The sequence below is a fragment of the Cervus elaphus genome, chromosome 10, assembly GCF_910594005.1.
Source record: "Cervus elaphus chromosome 10, mCerEla1.1, whole genome shotgun sequence".
NCBI classification, from domain to species: Eukaryota; Metazoa; Chordata; class Mammalia; order Artiodactyla; family Cervidae; genus Cervus; species Cervus elaphus.
In genome coordinates this window covers 34,298,673-34,314,861 of record NC_057824.1, presented here as the reverse complement: position 1 = coordinate 34,314,861, position 16,189 = coordinate 34,298,673, and the positions used below count along the sequence as shown (strand labels likewise).

General features: G+C 42.7%; 1 protein-coding gene across 1 annotated transcript in view; it reads right to left on the bottom strand.

Moving 5' to 3' along the window:
• Positions 1-9,332, bottom strand: part of OTOA (otoancorin) — a 75,115-nt gene extending 65,783 nt beyond the window's left edge. Inside the window, exons 1-2 of the mRNA XM_043914509.1 lie at positions 9,198-9,332; positions 53-147 (exon numbers count right to left, since the gene is read on the bottom strand). Coding sequence (XP_043770444.1) covers positions 53-143 — 91 coding nt within the window. The 5' untranslated portion in view covers positions 144-147; positions 9,198-9,332. The remainder of the gene's footprint in view (positions 1-52; positions 148-9,197) is intronic.
• Between the last annotated feature and the right edge of the window lie 6,857 nt (positions 9,333-16,189).

Below are 16,189 nucleotides of genomic sequence, written 5' to 3'. Positions count from 1 at the left end.
TTCCCTGAGATGTGTGGAAACCGTGGGAGATGACTCCTCCCTCAGGACTTACCCTGCCGGGAGTCTGAAGCTCTGTAACTTGCCACTCCATGGCTCAGGAAAAGAAACAGCCAAAGAGAGCATCTCTGAGTTTCCTGTGACATTCTCCTGCAGTTAATTCAAGCACAGACAAGATTCAGGGTTGTATATTTTAAACATATTTAAGAATAATCAGAAGACAAGGGAAAAACAGATAGAGCCAGAATCCCTTAAAGATTTTTTTTTTTAATTCCATCCACCTTGCTCCATCTAAACTTCTTTGCTGGTATAAAACACAATCATCTCTCTCCTGAGTTATAATGGCCTGTTTATATCCTTAAAACCACCTCTCATCCCCCTCAACTGAACAAAGAGGAGTGGTTAAAAGCATGAACTCTGTTATAGCTGACAAGGGACTTACATCTAGAATGTAAAAAGAACTCTTACAATTCAGTAAGTAGAAGATGAACAAGCCAATGGGGAAAAAATACGAACCTAAACTTCATTAAAAAAAAAAAAATACAAATGGCCGATAAGCACCTAAAGGACTATCAGTATCATCCAGTTCAGTTCAGTCGCTCAGTCGTGTCCAACTCTTTGCAACCCCATGGACTGCAGCACACCGCAGCACGCCAGGCAAATATTAGTTTTCAAGAACATGCTGTTGATAACTAATGAGATACTGTAAGTGAGCCAGACCCTGCGGAGCCTTCCCAGAACAGACCCCCTCCCCCAACCACCATGTCCTCTGCCTGCCTTTTGTGTAAAGAAAGACTTTAGCTTCCTAGGGCGTCCCCAAGTTCCAAAGAGTAAATTTAATTAGAGAAGTGAGAAAATGCAGAAAGGAAGGGAAACAGTCAAGCAAGACAAAATAATAGTACTTTAGCCATTAAACAGTGTCAAGGACCTTTAGTTTCTCCTCAAGGACTAAAGATAATCTTCTGAGCCATGTCGTTTGAGCTGTGTTGTAGATACTAAAGCCCCCAACAGGTGGAAGAAGTTAACTGTATTCTGCCCCTGTGTGTGTGCATCCTCAGTCGCTTCAGTCATGTCCGACTCTTTGTGACCCCATGGATTGTAGTCTGCCAGGCTCCTTTGTCCATGGGATTTTCCAGGCAAGAATATTGGAGCAGATTGCTATGCCCTCCTCCAGGGGATCTTCCCGACCCAAGGATTGAACCCAGGTCTCCTGTGTCTTATGCATCACAGGCAGTTTCTTTACTGCTGAGCCCCTGGGGAAGCCAGTATGCTGCCCACAAGCCCAAAAACCCCAGACCAGTTGGAACCAGATGGTCACTCCCGATTACCTCACCAGCAACCAATCAGAAGAATGTCCATGAGCTGATCACCCCAAGCCCCTCCCCTTCCTTCACTCTGTCTTTAAAAGCCTTTCCCTGAAAGACTTTGAGGAGCTGGGGGGCGCCTTTTAAGTACTAGTTGCCCTGGACTCTTTGCTTTGTGCCCTGCAATAAACACAACACTTTCCTTCACCACAACCTGGTGTCTGTAGATTGACTTTACCATGTGCAAGCAAGTGGACCCAAATTTGGTGTGGTAACAATTTCATTACATATGCACTAGAATAGCTAAAAGTTAAAAGAGATTAACAAAATCAAGTGTTGACAATAATGTGGAACAGTGTGAATTCATACACTGCTGATACAGCCACTTTAGAAAACTGTTTGGAAAAAAAAAAAAGAAAACTGTTTGGCAGTGTCTTGTAAAGTTAAGTATACAGTACTCTACAATCTAGGAATTCTACCCCTAGGTATTTACCCAAGAGAAATTGAAACATACGTCCATACAAAGATTTGTACAGTTCCATTCCAAAAATAAGAAACAACTCAAATGTTCAACAATAGATGAAAGGTTAAACAAATACGGTATATCCACTCAATGGAACACCACTCATCAATAAATAAGGAATGAGTTGGACTTTTGCTTCCAGCTATGATGGAGTAGTTGGCAGTAGATAAATTTCCTTGCCTTAAACAATTAGAAAACAAACAAAACAAATGAAACAAAGGTTTTCAGATATCGGACAACGGATAGAACAAGACTGAGACCCCTGAGAGGAGGGAAACTGTGAGAAAATATAAAATATTTATTGGTTTCTGCCCCCAGTTCATGGAACAGGGCCACTAAATCCCTTTTCCTAAATGATAAGAGCACAAGGACCATCTCCTGTTCTAATCCTTGGTTTTTGATCCATCCCTGACACAGGGCTCCTAAGTCCTTGCAAATCCTTAAGTGATAAGAGAACTAGGAGTGGTGCAGCCACTCTGGAGAACAGTGTGGAGGTTCCTTAAAAAAAAATAGAGCTACCCTGGATGACTAATAAGGACCTACTATGTAGCACCGGGAACAGCAATCCTACTCCTGGGCATATACCCACAGAAAACGATAACAGGAAAAGATAATATGCATCCCATTGTTCATTGTAGCACTATTTACATTCCATCCAGGACATGGAAACAACCTAAGTCTCCATCAACAAATGAATGGATAAAGAAGATGTGGGACATACATATAATGGAGAATTACACAGCCATAAACAAAAACAATGAAATAATGCCATTTGCAACAACATGGATTGACCTAGAGACTGTTATACTGAGGGAAGTAAGACAGACAAATATCACATGATATCATTTATATGTGGAATCTTTAAAAAGACTACAAAAGAACTTATCTAGAAAACAGAATCAGAGTTATAGATATAGAAAATAAACTTATGGTTATGGGACAGGGGAGGGGGAGGGGCAAACTGGAAGATTGGGCTGACATGTACACACTACTGTGTATAAGATAGATACTAATAAGGACCTACTATATAGCACAGGGAACTCTACTCAATACTCTGTAATGACGTATATAGGAAAAGAATCTGAAAAAGAGAAGATAAGGGCTTCCCTGGTACCTACCTCATAGCGTCATATGAGGATAAAATTAGTTAATGAAGTAAATCCCTTAGAACAATGCCTGGCACCAAGAAAGCCCTACATATGCATTTAGGAAATAAACAAGCCAGACTGATGTTTTCAAAATTCAAATAATGGGAAAGTCTGGAGAAAGAATGTCCCAGAAAAAGGGAATCAGACGTGCAAAGGCTGTGACGTTAGGAAAGCAATTTACATGTTCAATAAGTCACACAAAGATGATAGCAGTAGGTGAGATTAGGTCATTGTAAGCACCTTGACTCCTACTCGGAGGGAGATGGGAGCCATTGAGGGATATTCGAATGAGAGCGGGCTTCCCTGGTGGTTCAGCAGTAAAGAATCCACCTGCAATGCAGGAGACACAGGAGACCTGGGTTCGATCCCTGGGTTGGGAAAATCCCCTGGAGAAAGAAATGGCAACCCACTCCAGTATACTTGCCTGGAAAATCCCATGGACGGACGAGCCTGGTGGGCTATAGTCCACGGGGTCACAAAGAATCAGACACGACTGAATCAGACATGACTGAGGACAGCACAGCCTGAGTGTGAAAGCCATGCTCTGACTTTTAAAACACTAGCCCCATAACCCCAATTGCTTGTTGAGAATACTCTAAACAAGGGCAACAGATAAAGCAGAGACCCGTAAGAGATGACTAGTGATGACTCAGTCACAGATGGCAGTGAGGGTGGGAAGAAGTGGGTGGGGATATTTTGAAGGGTTGTTGTAGTTCGGTCGCTCAGTCATGTCCAACTCTTTGCGCCATGGACTGCAACACGCCAGACTTCCCTGTCCTTCACCATCTCCCGGAGCTTGCTCAAACTCAGGTCCATTGAGTCGGTGATGCCATCCAACCATCCTGTCCTCTGTCGTCCCCTTTTCCTCCTGCCTTCAATCTTGCCCAGCATCAGGGTCTTCTCTAATGAGTCAGCTCTTGGCATCAGCTGGCCAAAGTATTGGAGCTTCAGCTTCAGCATCAGTCCTTCCAATGAATATTCAGGGTTGATTTCCTGTAGGATTGACTGGTTGGATCTCCTTACTGTCCAAGAGACTCTCAAGAGTCTTTTCCAACACCACAGTTCAAAAGCATCAATTCTTTGACACTCAGATTTTAGGGTCCAACTTTCACATCCATATATGACTATTAGGAAAACCATAGCTTTGACTATATGGACTTTCGTAGGCAAAGTGATGTCTCTGCTTTTTAATATGCTGTCTAGGTTTGTTATAAGGAGCAAGTGTCTTTTCATTTCATGGTTGCAGTCACCATCTGCAGCAATTCTGGAGCCCAAGAAAATAAAGCCTGTCACTGTTTCCATTGTTTCTCCATCTATTCGCCATTAAGTGACGGGCTCGGATGTCATGATCTTCATTTTTTTGAATGTTGAGTTTTAAGTCAGCTTTTTCACTTTCCTCTTTCACCTTCATCAAGAGGCTCTTTAATTCCTCTTCGCTTTCTGCCATAAGGGTGGTGGCATCTGCATATCTGAGATTGCTGATTTTTTGAAGGGTAGAGCCAATAAACTGAATGTGAGGAATAAAAGACAAGTCACAGACACTTCCAAGGATTTGGGCCTGAGCATCTAGGGAGATGGGAAATAGGAAAAAACCACAGGAGTTGCAGATTTGAGGAAGATGCCCTGGAAATGTGGACAAGCTAAGCTTGAGATGACCATAAAACATCCAAGCGGACAAAGCAAGCAGGCAGTTTGGTGTTGGAGTCTGCAGTTAGAGCAGGGCTCAGACTGGAGCTATCTACACAGAGCAGTCAGCAGATACTTGAACCCAGGCCACTGGATGAGGTCACCAAGAAAATGAGCACAAGGGAGAACGTGGGTGAGCTTTAAGGACTGAGACCAATCAGAGAAGAAGGTGTGTTTTCCCACCCGAGGTTCTTAGTCCCTTGGGAAGCTTTCCCCTTTTGTTTTTTTCGAGCAGCTGCTTCCTCTGACTGCCATTTTAGACAGTTTCCGTATTCTAACTACCTAGCACAATGTGTTAGTTTTAGGTGTACAACAAAGTAATTCAGTTACACATATACATATATCCATTCTTTTTCAGATTCTCTTCTCATAAAAGTTATTACAGAATACTGAGTAGAGTTCCCTGTGCTATAAAGTAGGCTTGTCTTGAGAGGTCCCAAGATGAGTTGATCTCTACCCTCGCCTCCCCAGAATCTGCAAAGTTTACATAGAGGACTTAACCGATCTCGGTCAAGTCCAGGTGGTCTCAGCAACACATTGCTCTCTCAAGGTTACCTCCCTGAAAAAACGCTCCCCTGGTGGGAACAGTGGGCAGAACATACATTCCAAGGATGAGGGAGGGGTGAGGAGGCTCTGATTGCTCTGGTCCAGCTTGAAGGTCAATGGGTGGTCACATCCTCTCCATGACCTCCTTCAAGGAATTCAGTTCAGTTCAGTCGCTCAGTCGTGTAGGGCTCTTTGCGACCCCATGAATCACAGCACGCCAGGCCTTCCTGTCAATCACAAACTTCCAGAGTTTACTCAAACTCATGTCCATGGAGTCGGTGATGCCATCCAGCCATCTCATCCTCTGTCGTACCCTTCTCCTCCTGCCCCCAATCCCTCCCAGCATCAGGGTCTTTTCCAATGAGTCAACTCTTCGCATGAGGTGGCCAAAGTATTGGAGTTGCAGCTTCAGCATCAGTCCTTCCAATGAACACCCAGGACTGATTTCCTTTAGGATGGACTGGTTGGATCTCCTTGCAGTTCAAGGGACTCTCAAGAGTCTTCTCCAACACCACAGTTCAAAAGCATCAAGGGGTTAGCTAGCTACAACCCAAGGGCCAAATTCACAGGTTACCTGGTCTTGCATGGCTCGTGAGATAAAAATGGTTTTTACATTTTTAAACAGTTTCAAAAAATCAAAATAACAATATGTCTGGACACATGAAAATTTCATGTATGCAATTTAAATATTAGTGTCCATAAATACAGTTGTATTAGACGACAACCACTCCACTCACTTAAGTATCATCTATGGCTGCCTTCACGCTACAATGGCAAAGCTGGGAAGTTGCAACAGAGGCTGCATGGCCCCACAAAGCTGAAAATACTTACTCTCTGTGCCTTTACTGAAAAAGTTTGCCAAGCCTGCTCTAGGTACATTCTTATATACTTACAGAAGAAATGTGACGTTTGAGATGGTTTCAACATAATACAGGAGGGAGAATATAAGTATGAAGGAAACAAGTTGAGAACTGAAGCTGAAGCCCATTATATTCCTGTCTCTACCTTTGTGTGGGTTTGATATTCTCCGCACACGAAACATAAATTATTTTTTAAAAGAAGAACAAAATAAACTTTTTATTTTTAAAAAAGGGTGGAGAGATGTGGACAAACTGGGAAAGGGTTCTGAAAGGAGTGACCAGAGGCTGGTAGGAAAGCAGGTGACTCCCAGGCAGCTCACAACCCAGTCTCCAGATGCCAGGCTCCCCGGAACTTAAAAGGAGCCCCACAATGCACAACCATGGTTTCTTGAGATTACTTTATGGGTGCCCCAGCATCCTCTAATACAGATTTCCCTGCTATTGTCTGACTTGTTATGCAAATAGATTCTCTATCCCCCCCAAGGGGACTTCCACAACGGGTTTTGGGAATAGTTACGCTCATTTTACTGCTCAGGGCAAAAACAAACTGAAATTTTGGAAACCTCCAGACACGGAAGGCAGAGCATTCTAACAGATTCTGAGTGAACCTGATCTCAAAGCACTTAGTAGACGCCTTCTGCCCCATCAATCCCACCCCACAGGTGGGGATGTTCAGCTCACTTAAGAGCTCTTACTGGCTTTGAGACTTTGGGGAACCTTTGTCTCTTTTTTTCTCCCTTTCCTTTGGTCAGCTGCCCTGGGGCATTGGCCTCATTCACTATTCTCCAGTTTCCCAGACAATGAGGCTTCTTGTGCTTATTGCTGCAGTCTCCCTATTAATTCTACAAGGGGTTTACAATTACTGAAACAGAAGCTCCACTTTCTGCTGCACATTAAGTCTTCGTTCCAACGAAATCCCAGTCCAAAGCCAGGATGGGATTTGATTTTAATTAAAAGTCCCTCAGGTCGCTCTCTTTCAGGAGCTTGGCCAAGAGGATTAAAAGGACTGAGCTTGGCAATGGTGATTTGGGGGTCGATAAGCTTTCTCCATGCATCCAGCCCCCTCCCCACCCAAAGGCCTGCAGATGGGCGAAAATCAGGCAGGCAAGGACTGCTTTGAAGGAACTCAAAATGAAACCAGTAACAATAACCACAAATCTGAACTGAATGTGGGTTCTTAAAAACCTTGACCATCAGGGTTTCCTGGGACTGAGGGATTCTGCTTTAAGACCTGGAAAGTTGCAGGCAAACCGGGATGAGCTGGTCATTCAATGAATGAGAGACATTTTGCAAAGATGCTGGGAGGTTCCCCCAATGCTGGGGCATCCCATCCCAGACACAAACCAACAATTCACAATTACATGGAGTTTTACTGTCTGCAAAGCAGTGCCATTTACGGTCCGTATCATGGATACAAACATACAGGTCTACAGATACTAACCTGGAGATTTTCTACCGAAAGCAAAAAAATAACCCACAAGACCATATTCATTACTATTAATGCAAAGTGGTATAACTTGTCTGGTTTGTAGGATACCATGCTATTTGCACTGGATTTGGATTTCATTTCGAACTGTGGTATTGGAACGGCCCCATCCCTTGAGTTCTACTCAAGGGAATGTGTGCTTTCTTTCTAGACTAGAGGCATCAGGCCTGAGTGCTGCTCCCAGCTCTGTCCCTAAAGGTGAGACTCTGGCCTGTCATTCTCCTCCCTCCCTTTGAGTCTTAGGAGAGCAAAATGGAAGGCTTGGGATTCTGCGATAGAAGGAGAGACAGGAGGATGCTGTCTTACTGGGCATCCTCTATCTGCTGGACCAATTCATTTGCTCCGTCCACCAGACCTGAGGGTTTATTTGGTCTCACTGGTGAGTTCAGCAGACACATAGAACTCACAGAGTGAGCAAATGGCAGAAGGGGGGCCCAGACACAGGGCTGCCTGAGTCCTTAGTAATCATAATTGTAGCGACCACTGAATGAGTGAGAATGAAGCATGCACCCCTCCACACACACTGCCTCACTTAGTCCTTGCAGGATCTTTGAGGCAAATATGACTGTTATTTCTATTTCACAGACAAGGAAATGGGTTTTAAAAGGTCGAGTGGCCTGCCGAGAATCACACAACTATTAGGTGGCAGGGCCAGGTCCCGAACCCTGAACGAAATGATTCCAAACACTTAGTAGGTCTGCTCTCCAGCCCCTGCTCAGTGGCCCTGAACCTGAACTCCAGATGGCCAGTGCCACCTCAGGGCTAGAAACCCCAGTTTTCACTTAGACCACTGATTACAGCTGTGTGCTCTTCAACAAACTCCTTGACCTCGCTGGGCTTAGGATTCCTTCTCTGTACAATGCAGGTGGCGATAATACCTCACAAAGACAGAGGTTTCCCTGGTGGCTCAGATGGCAAAGAATCTGCCTGCAATGCAGGAGACCCAGGTTTGATCCCTGGATGGGGAAGAGCCCCAGGAGGAGGGCATGGCAACCCACTTCAGTATTCTTGCCTGGAGAATCCCATAGATAGAGGAGCTTGGCGGGCTTCAGTCCAAGGGGTCCTGAAGAGTTGGACACGACTGAAACTGCTAAACAGGCACAAAGGCTGTGTAAAGGTGTTTTTTAAAGTTCATCAAAAATAAAATAAAATAAGGTTCATCAATTTTTCCAATGCATAATGGGTGCTGTTTGCTCTACCTGAATATTCTCATTTCTTGCTCACAACAGCCATGAAATATAATTTGAAATATATGTAAAGAAATTTCCTTGTATGTAAAATATGTAAAAAGAAACAAAAAACTGACCCCAGCGCTGGCACATATAAACACTGGACAAATAGTAGCTGTTATTATTGATGCTACTGTTGTTCCTACTGATATTATCATGACTAAGTCGTTGCCTTCATGGCTGCTCTTATTAACTGGGTTCGGATCCCTTTCTTAGAAATTTCCTCCCCTCCCCTCCCGTGGACGCCCCCTCCCCACGAGCCCTTCAAGTCGCCGAATCTCTCTCTGCCCACCCTCCTTGCTCCCTCTGCCCCCGCCGCCCTCCTTGTACCTTGCGCCCCTTCTCCAGGCAGCCCCCCGCGGCGAGTCCCTGGCCCCCGCGCACCCCAGCGCCTGAGCAGCGCCCGCCCGCGCCTCACCTGCGGTGCCCGGCTCCGCTGCTCCGAGTCCAGCGCGCGGGCGGTCCCTGCGGCGGCCGGAGTGGAGACCCGGGCGCCGAGCGCCGTGGGGGTCACAGGCCCGCAGCTGCAAGACTCCGACAAAAGCGCGCTCTCTCCCTCGCCCCTCTCCGAAAGAGCGGCGAGGAAAGAGGCTGAAGGGCTCTCCAAACACATCCACCAATTGCGTGTAGGGACTTTATTTGGATCAGAATTCAAACAAACTATTTTAAAAATGATGGAACAATTGGAGCAATGTGGTCGCTGGAGGTTTACTGGTTAGTTTTTTTACATGTGACAACTGTAATGTGGCTCTTTTTTTAGAGTCCTTATATTTTGCAGATACATATTTTCAAACCTGAAACATGATGTCTGGGACTTGCTTGGAAATAACGGGGACCAAGGAGTGGCAGGAATCTGGGTGAAACAAGACTGGTCCGGTGTTGATACTAGCTGCCTCCTGAGCAGAGGTTATTATTATCTATTTTCTTCTTTTTCATGTGCTTGGAATTTTCCATAATGCAATGGTAAAAAACAAACAAAAGAACTGTAAAGATATTCAGACACCTAGGTCAGTAAATGTGACCAAATTTATATAAAGGGGGAAAAAATCCTCAGAAGTAAAAAAAAGTTTGTGCACCAAAATATTTAATGCAGCAGCACTGCATGTAAATGCAAAAGGAGAGTCAGGTAGGAAAAGAGCCAACTCCTGTTCCCATTAAGGAAGTGGTTACGTGAACTATACTACATCAACTTCATGGATTATACAGCTATTTAAATGGGTGTGAACAAAGACTGTGTAATAGACACACAAGGAAATAATTTTATATCTCAAAATGTCAAACATGAAGTCATATGTGTTTATATAAGGGCTTCCCAGGTGGCTCAGTGATAATGAATCTGGCTGCCAATGCAGGAGACACAGGTTCCATCCCTGGGTTGGGTAGATCCCCTGGAGGAGGAAATGGCAACCCACTCCAGCAATCTTGCCTGGAAAATTCCATGGACAGAGGAGCCTGGAAGGCTACAGTCCATGGGGTTGCAAAGAGTCGGTCATGACTGAGCATGCACACATGCAACATATATGCATGTGTGCATAACTTGTATTAAAACAGGAAATACATTGAAGTGTTAGGTGTGCGTGATGGAATTATGCATAACTATCTTTTCTATCTTTTCTAAACTCTACACAGTCAACAAAAACAAGACCAGGAGCTGACAGTGGCTCAGATCTTGAACTCCTTATTGCAAAATTCATACTTACATTGAAGAAAGTAGGGAAAACCACTAGGCCGTTCAGGTATGGCCTAAATCAAATCCCTAACAATTATACAGTAGAAGTGACAAATAGATTCAAGGGATTAGATCTGATAGACCCAGTGCCTGAAGAGCTATGGACAGAAGTCCGTAACATTGTACAGGAGACAGTGATCAAAACCATCCCCAAGGAAAAGAAATGCACAAAAGCAAAATGGTTGTCTGAGGAGGGCTTACAAATAGCTGAGAAAAGAAGAGAAGTGAAAGGCAAAGGAGAAAAGGAAAGATATACCCATCTTAATGCAGAGTTTCAAAGAATAGCAAGGAGAGATAAGAAAGCTTTCCTCAGTGATCAATGCGGGGGTTAAAAAAAAAAAAAAAAAAAGGAAAACAATAGAATGGGCAAGACTAGAGATCTCCTCAAGAAAATTAGAGCTACCAAGGGAACATTTCATGCAAAAATGGATACAATAAAGGACAGAAATAGTATGGACCTAATAGAAGCAGAAGATATTAAGAAGAGGTGGCAAGAATACACAGAAGAACTATACAAAAAAGATCTTAATGACCCAGATAACCACATGGTGTGATAACTCATCTAGAACCAGACATCCTGGAATGCAAAGTCAAGTGGGCCTTAGGAAGCATCCCTCCGAACAAAGCTAGTGGAGGTGATGGAATTCCAACTGAGCTATTTCAAATCCAAAGAAATGATGCTGTGAAAGTGCTGCCCTCAGTATGCCAGCAAATTTGGAAAACTCAGCAGTGGCCACAGGACTGGAGAAGATCAGTTTTCATTCCAATCACAAAGAAAGGCAATGCCAAAGAATGTTCAAACTACCACACAATTGCACTCATTTCACATGCTAGCACAGTAATGCTCAAAATTCTCCAAGCCAGGCTTCAACAGTACGTGAACCGAGAATTTCCAGATGTTCAAGCTGGATTCAGAAAAGACAGAGGAACCAGAAATCAAATCGCCAACATTCGCTGGATCACAGAAAAAGCAAGAGAATTCCAGAAAAACATCTACTTTTGCTTCATTGACTATGCTAAAGCCTTTGATTGTGTGGATCAAAACAAACTGTGGAAAATTAAAGAGATGGGAACAGCAGACCACCTTACCTGCCTGCTGTGAAACCTGTATGCAGGCCAAGAAGCAACAGTTAGAACTGGACACAGATCAACGGACGATTCCAAATTGGGAAAGGATAACATCAAGGCTGTATATTGAAACCCCGCTTATTTAACTTATATGCAGAGTACATGATGCGAAATGCTGGGCTGGATGAAGCACAAGCTAGAATCAACATTGCCAGGAGAAATATCAATCACTTCAGATATACAGATGACGCCGTCCTGATGGCAGAAAGTGAAGAGGAATTAAACAGCCTCTTGATGAAGGTGCCTTTTCATACTGTTCATGGGATTCTCAAGGCAAGAATACTGAAGTGGTTTGGCATTCCCTTCGCCCATCACTTCATGGCAAATAGATGGGGAAACAGTGGAAATAGTGACAGACTTTATTTTTCGGGGCTCCAAAATCAGTGCAGATGGTTACTGCAGCCATGAAATTAAAAGATGCTTACTCCTTGGAAGAAAAGTTATGACCAACTGACTCATTTGAAAAAACCCTGATGCTAGGAAATATTGAAGCGGGAGAAGGGGACAACAGAGGATGAGATGGTTGGATGGCATCACCAACTCAATGGACATGAGTTTGAGTGAACCAGGAGTTGGTGATGGACAGGGAGGCCTGACATGCTGCGGTTCATGGGGTTGCAAAGAGTTGGACATGACTCACCAACTGAACTGAACTGATGAAGGTGAAAGTGGAGAGTGAAAAACCTGACTTAAAACTCAACATTCAGAAAACTAAGAGCATGGCATTCAGTCCCATCACTTCATGGCAAATAGAAACAATGGAAACAGTGACAGACTTTATTTTGGGGGGCTCCAAAATCACTGCAGATGGTGACTGCATCCATGAAATTAAAAGACGCTTGCTTCTTGGAAGAAAAGCTATGACAAACCTAGACAGCATATTAAGAAGCGGAGACATTACTTTGCCAACAAAGGTCCGTCTAGTCAAAGGTATGGTTTTTCTAGTAGTCCTATATGGATGTGAGAGTTGGACCATAAAGAACATTGAGCATTGAAGAACTGATGCTTTTGAACTCTGGTGTTGGAGAAGCCTCTTGAGAGTTCCTTGGACTGCAAGGAGATCAAACCAGTCAATACTAAAGGAAATCAGTCCTGAATATTCATTGGAAGGACTGATGGTGAAGCTGAAGCTCCAATACTTTGGCCACCTGATGTGAAGAACCGACTCACTGGAAAAGACCCTGATGCTCGGAACGATTGAAGGCAGGAGGAGAAGGGGATGACAGAGGACAAGATGGTTGGATGGCATTGCTGACTCAATGGACATGAGTTTGAGCAAGCTCCGGGAGTTGGTGATGGACAGGGAAGTCCCTGGGATCTGCAAAGGGTCGGACATAACTGAGCAATTGAACAAATCTTCTCTAATGAAAATATAATTGTGAACTCTAGAGATTTCCTCGCAATCCTTTACATTTAATGAAGCACATCTCAATGCCTGAAATTTTTTAAAAACTGAAATGTATAATGCTGACATTACTTTGTTGGTGGCAGAATTACATGTACTCTTCAGAAATTACCGACTCTGCTGCTCTGTTGCTCACTTGATAGTTATTTATAAATATTTATTAATGTTATTTATAAATAGTTGTAATACTTACGAGCATCCTTAAAAACATCCTTTTATTCCTAGGCTCCTGGTTTAATCCTTCAAACAAGAAGCATACTCTCAAGCACTAGATGATAGAAAATGTCTTCCATCTTTTGTCAATTTTTGATTTAGAAAATAGGTGTCTATGAGTTTCACATGATTCATCTTGGAAGAATAAAAGTATCTTTTATTGTCAAAATTTTTAATGTTAAAAATTTGTAAATGTGTATGTGTGGGCACATACATGTATGTAAAATGTCCAGAAGGGTATATGCTGCTGCTGCTGCGTCGCTTCAGTCGTGTCCGACTCTGTGCGACCCCACAGATAGCAGCCCACCAGGCTTCCCCCATCCCTGGAATTCTCCAGGCAAGAACACTGGAGTGGGCTGCCATTTCCTTCTCCAATGCATGAAAGTGAAAAGTGAAAGTGAAGTTGCTCAGTCATGTCCAACTCTTCGCGACCCCGTGGACTGCAGCCCACCAGGCTCCTCTGCCCATGGGATTTTCCAGGCAAGGGTACTGGAGTGGGTTGCCATTGCCTTCTCCAAGAAGGGTATATACCAAAATGTTAATAGTGGTCCTCTAAGGGTTATGGTTCAGCTAAACTCTACTTGCATGTTCTTTACACCTGTCTGTATTTTCTACTTTTTCTATAACGAATATGCTACTTATAATGCCAAAACCAGTAGTGCTTTATGATCAGTCACAGCCACCTTATAAATAATAAATAATAAAAACAAGGTGGCAAAATCAAGTGTAGGGAAAACTGTTTTGTTCTGCTCAGTATAAAACGGACTGCCAACATATTCTCAAACATTTCAACTCTACCATTTGAAAAGCATTGAGGGTTCCAAGTTTAAAACCAGTGTTCTGCATCTTGGTTCCTGGGTTTCCATACCAAAAGAAAAAAAAAAATACGACTTAAGAGAACAAACTTATGGTTGCCGGTACACAATGCTCTATATAAAACGGATAACCAACAAAGACCTACTGTATAGTACATGGAACTCAGCTCATTGCTATGTGGCAGCCTGGATGGGAGTTTGGGGGAGAACAGATACATGTATATGTATGACTGAGTCCCTCCACTGTTCACCTTAAACTAACACAACATTGTTCATCAGCTATTTGTTGCTGTTCAGTCGCTAAGTCGTGTCTCTTTGTGACCCCATGGACTCCATGGGCTGCAACACACCAGGCTTCCTCGTCCTTCATTATCTCCCAGTTTGCTCAAACTCATGTCCATTGAGTCAGTGTATTGGCTATACCTGAATACAAGATAGTTTTTAAAAGTGAAAAAAGATGAAAATGTAAAATAAAACAAAAGTACTGTGCTGATTCCTGAAGAGGATAGAAGAAAATAGCATTTGGGCATCCTATCTGTTCTTAATTATTTTCCACAACTTAAGAAATGCAGGCGTATAAGACATTCCAGATTTACATGGTCATTTACTTGGGGGTGTAAAGGGAGGATCTTTATTTTTCATTTTATACTTACTGAAAGTAATTTTTAAATGGTCCTGCACAAAAAATAGACTAGTATTTAATTCATGTGAATACAGCATATTGACTCTAAAATTCAGAGGGAAATCTTAAGTTCTAGTTATGGAATAATGATTCTAATTCTCCAGAAGTATGAAATTTCATAATGAAAAAGTACTTTGGGATCAGGGTACACTGATTCCAATTCTTTGATATCAATATAGATAGCAAGCTACAAAGTACAGGTTACTAGTAAATGAAACCCAATGCCATACAAGTACTATAAAAACAAACCACCAAGAGAAATGCAAATCAAAACCACTACATACCACCTCACATCCACTGAATGGCTACTATCAAGAAAAATACAAAATAACAAATGTTAGGGAGGATGTGGAGAAATTAGAACCCTTGTGCACTGTTGGCGGGAATGTAAAATGGTGCAGCCACTGTGAAAAACAATATGGCAATTCCTCAAAAAATTAAACATAGAATGAGTGTCTGATCCAGAAATTCCACTTCTGGGTATAGACCCAGAAGTGAAAACAGCAACTCAAACAGATTATTCATTCACCCATGTTCATAGTCGCATTATTCTCAATAACAAAAGTAATGCAGGTGTCCATTGACAGATGAATGGATAAGCAAAAGACACAATGGAATATTATTCAGAGTTAACAAGGGAAGAAACTTTGACACATATTATAACATGGATGAACTTTGAGATCATTCTGTGAAATGAAATAAGCCAGTCATAGAGAAAATAATGTTGTATGATTCTACTTATATGAGGTACCTAGAATAGCCAAAGTCAAAGAAAGTAGAATGGTGATTGCCAGGACTGGGGGTGGGGGAAGGGGGAAAGGAATAGGGAGTTAGTGTTAATGGCTACAGAGTTTCAGTTTTGCAAAATGTGAAAACAGTAAAAATGGATTATAGTGATGGTTGCACAATTTGAATGTACTAAATACCATTGAACACCTAGAAGTGTTAAGATGGTAAATTTCATATGATTTTACAATAAAAATTTGGAAGAAAAATATAAATAATGGTACTATGTCAATAAACACTAAACAATTTTAAATATAAGCAACTAAATGGGATGTAGTATGCTGAATTGGCTCCTAGAACAGAGAAAAAGGTCATTAATGGAAAAATGGGCAAAACTGCACTAGTCAGTAGTTTACTAATAGGGTATCGATGTTAATTCCTTAGTTTAGACAAACATAACATGGCTAGTATGCAAGACAATGTTGGGGGGTTAAGGGTATACACAGCACCTCTCTGTACTATCTTGGCAAGGTTTCTCGAAGTCTATTATTCCAAAATAAAAATAACAACTAAAAAGAAATTAGAATCAACTCCTACGTAGAAGACAGGAGTGCATATGTGCTCAGTGGTGTCTGACTCTTCACAACTGTATGGACTGTAGCCCCGCCAAGCTCCTCTGTCCATGGAACTTGCCAGGCAAGAGTACTGGAGT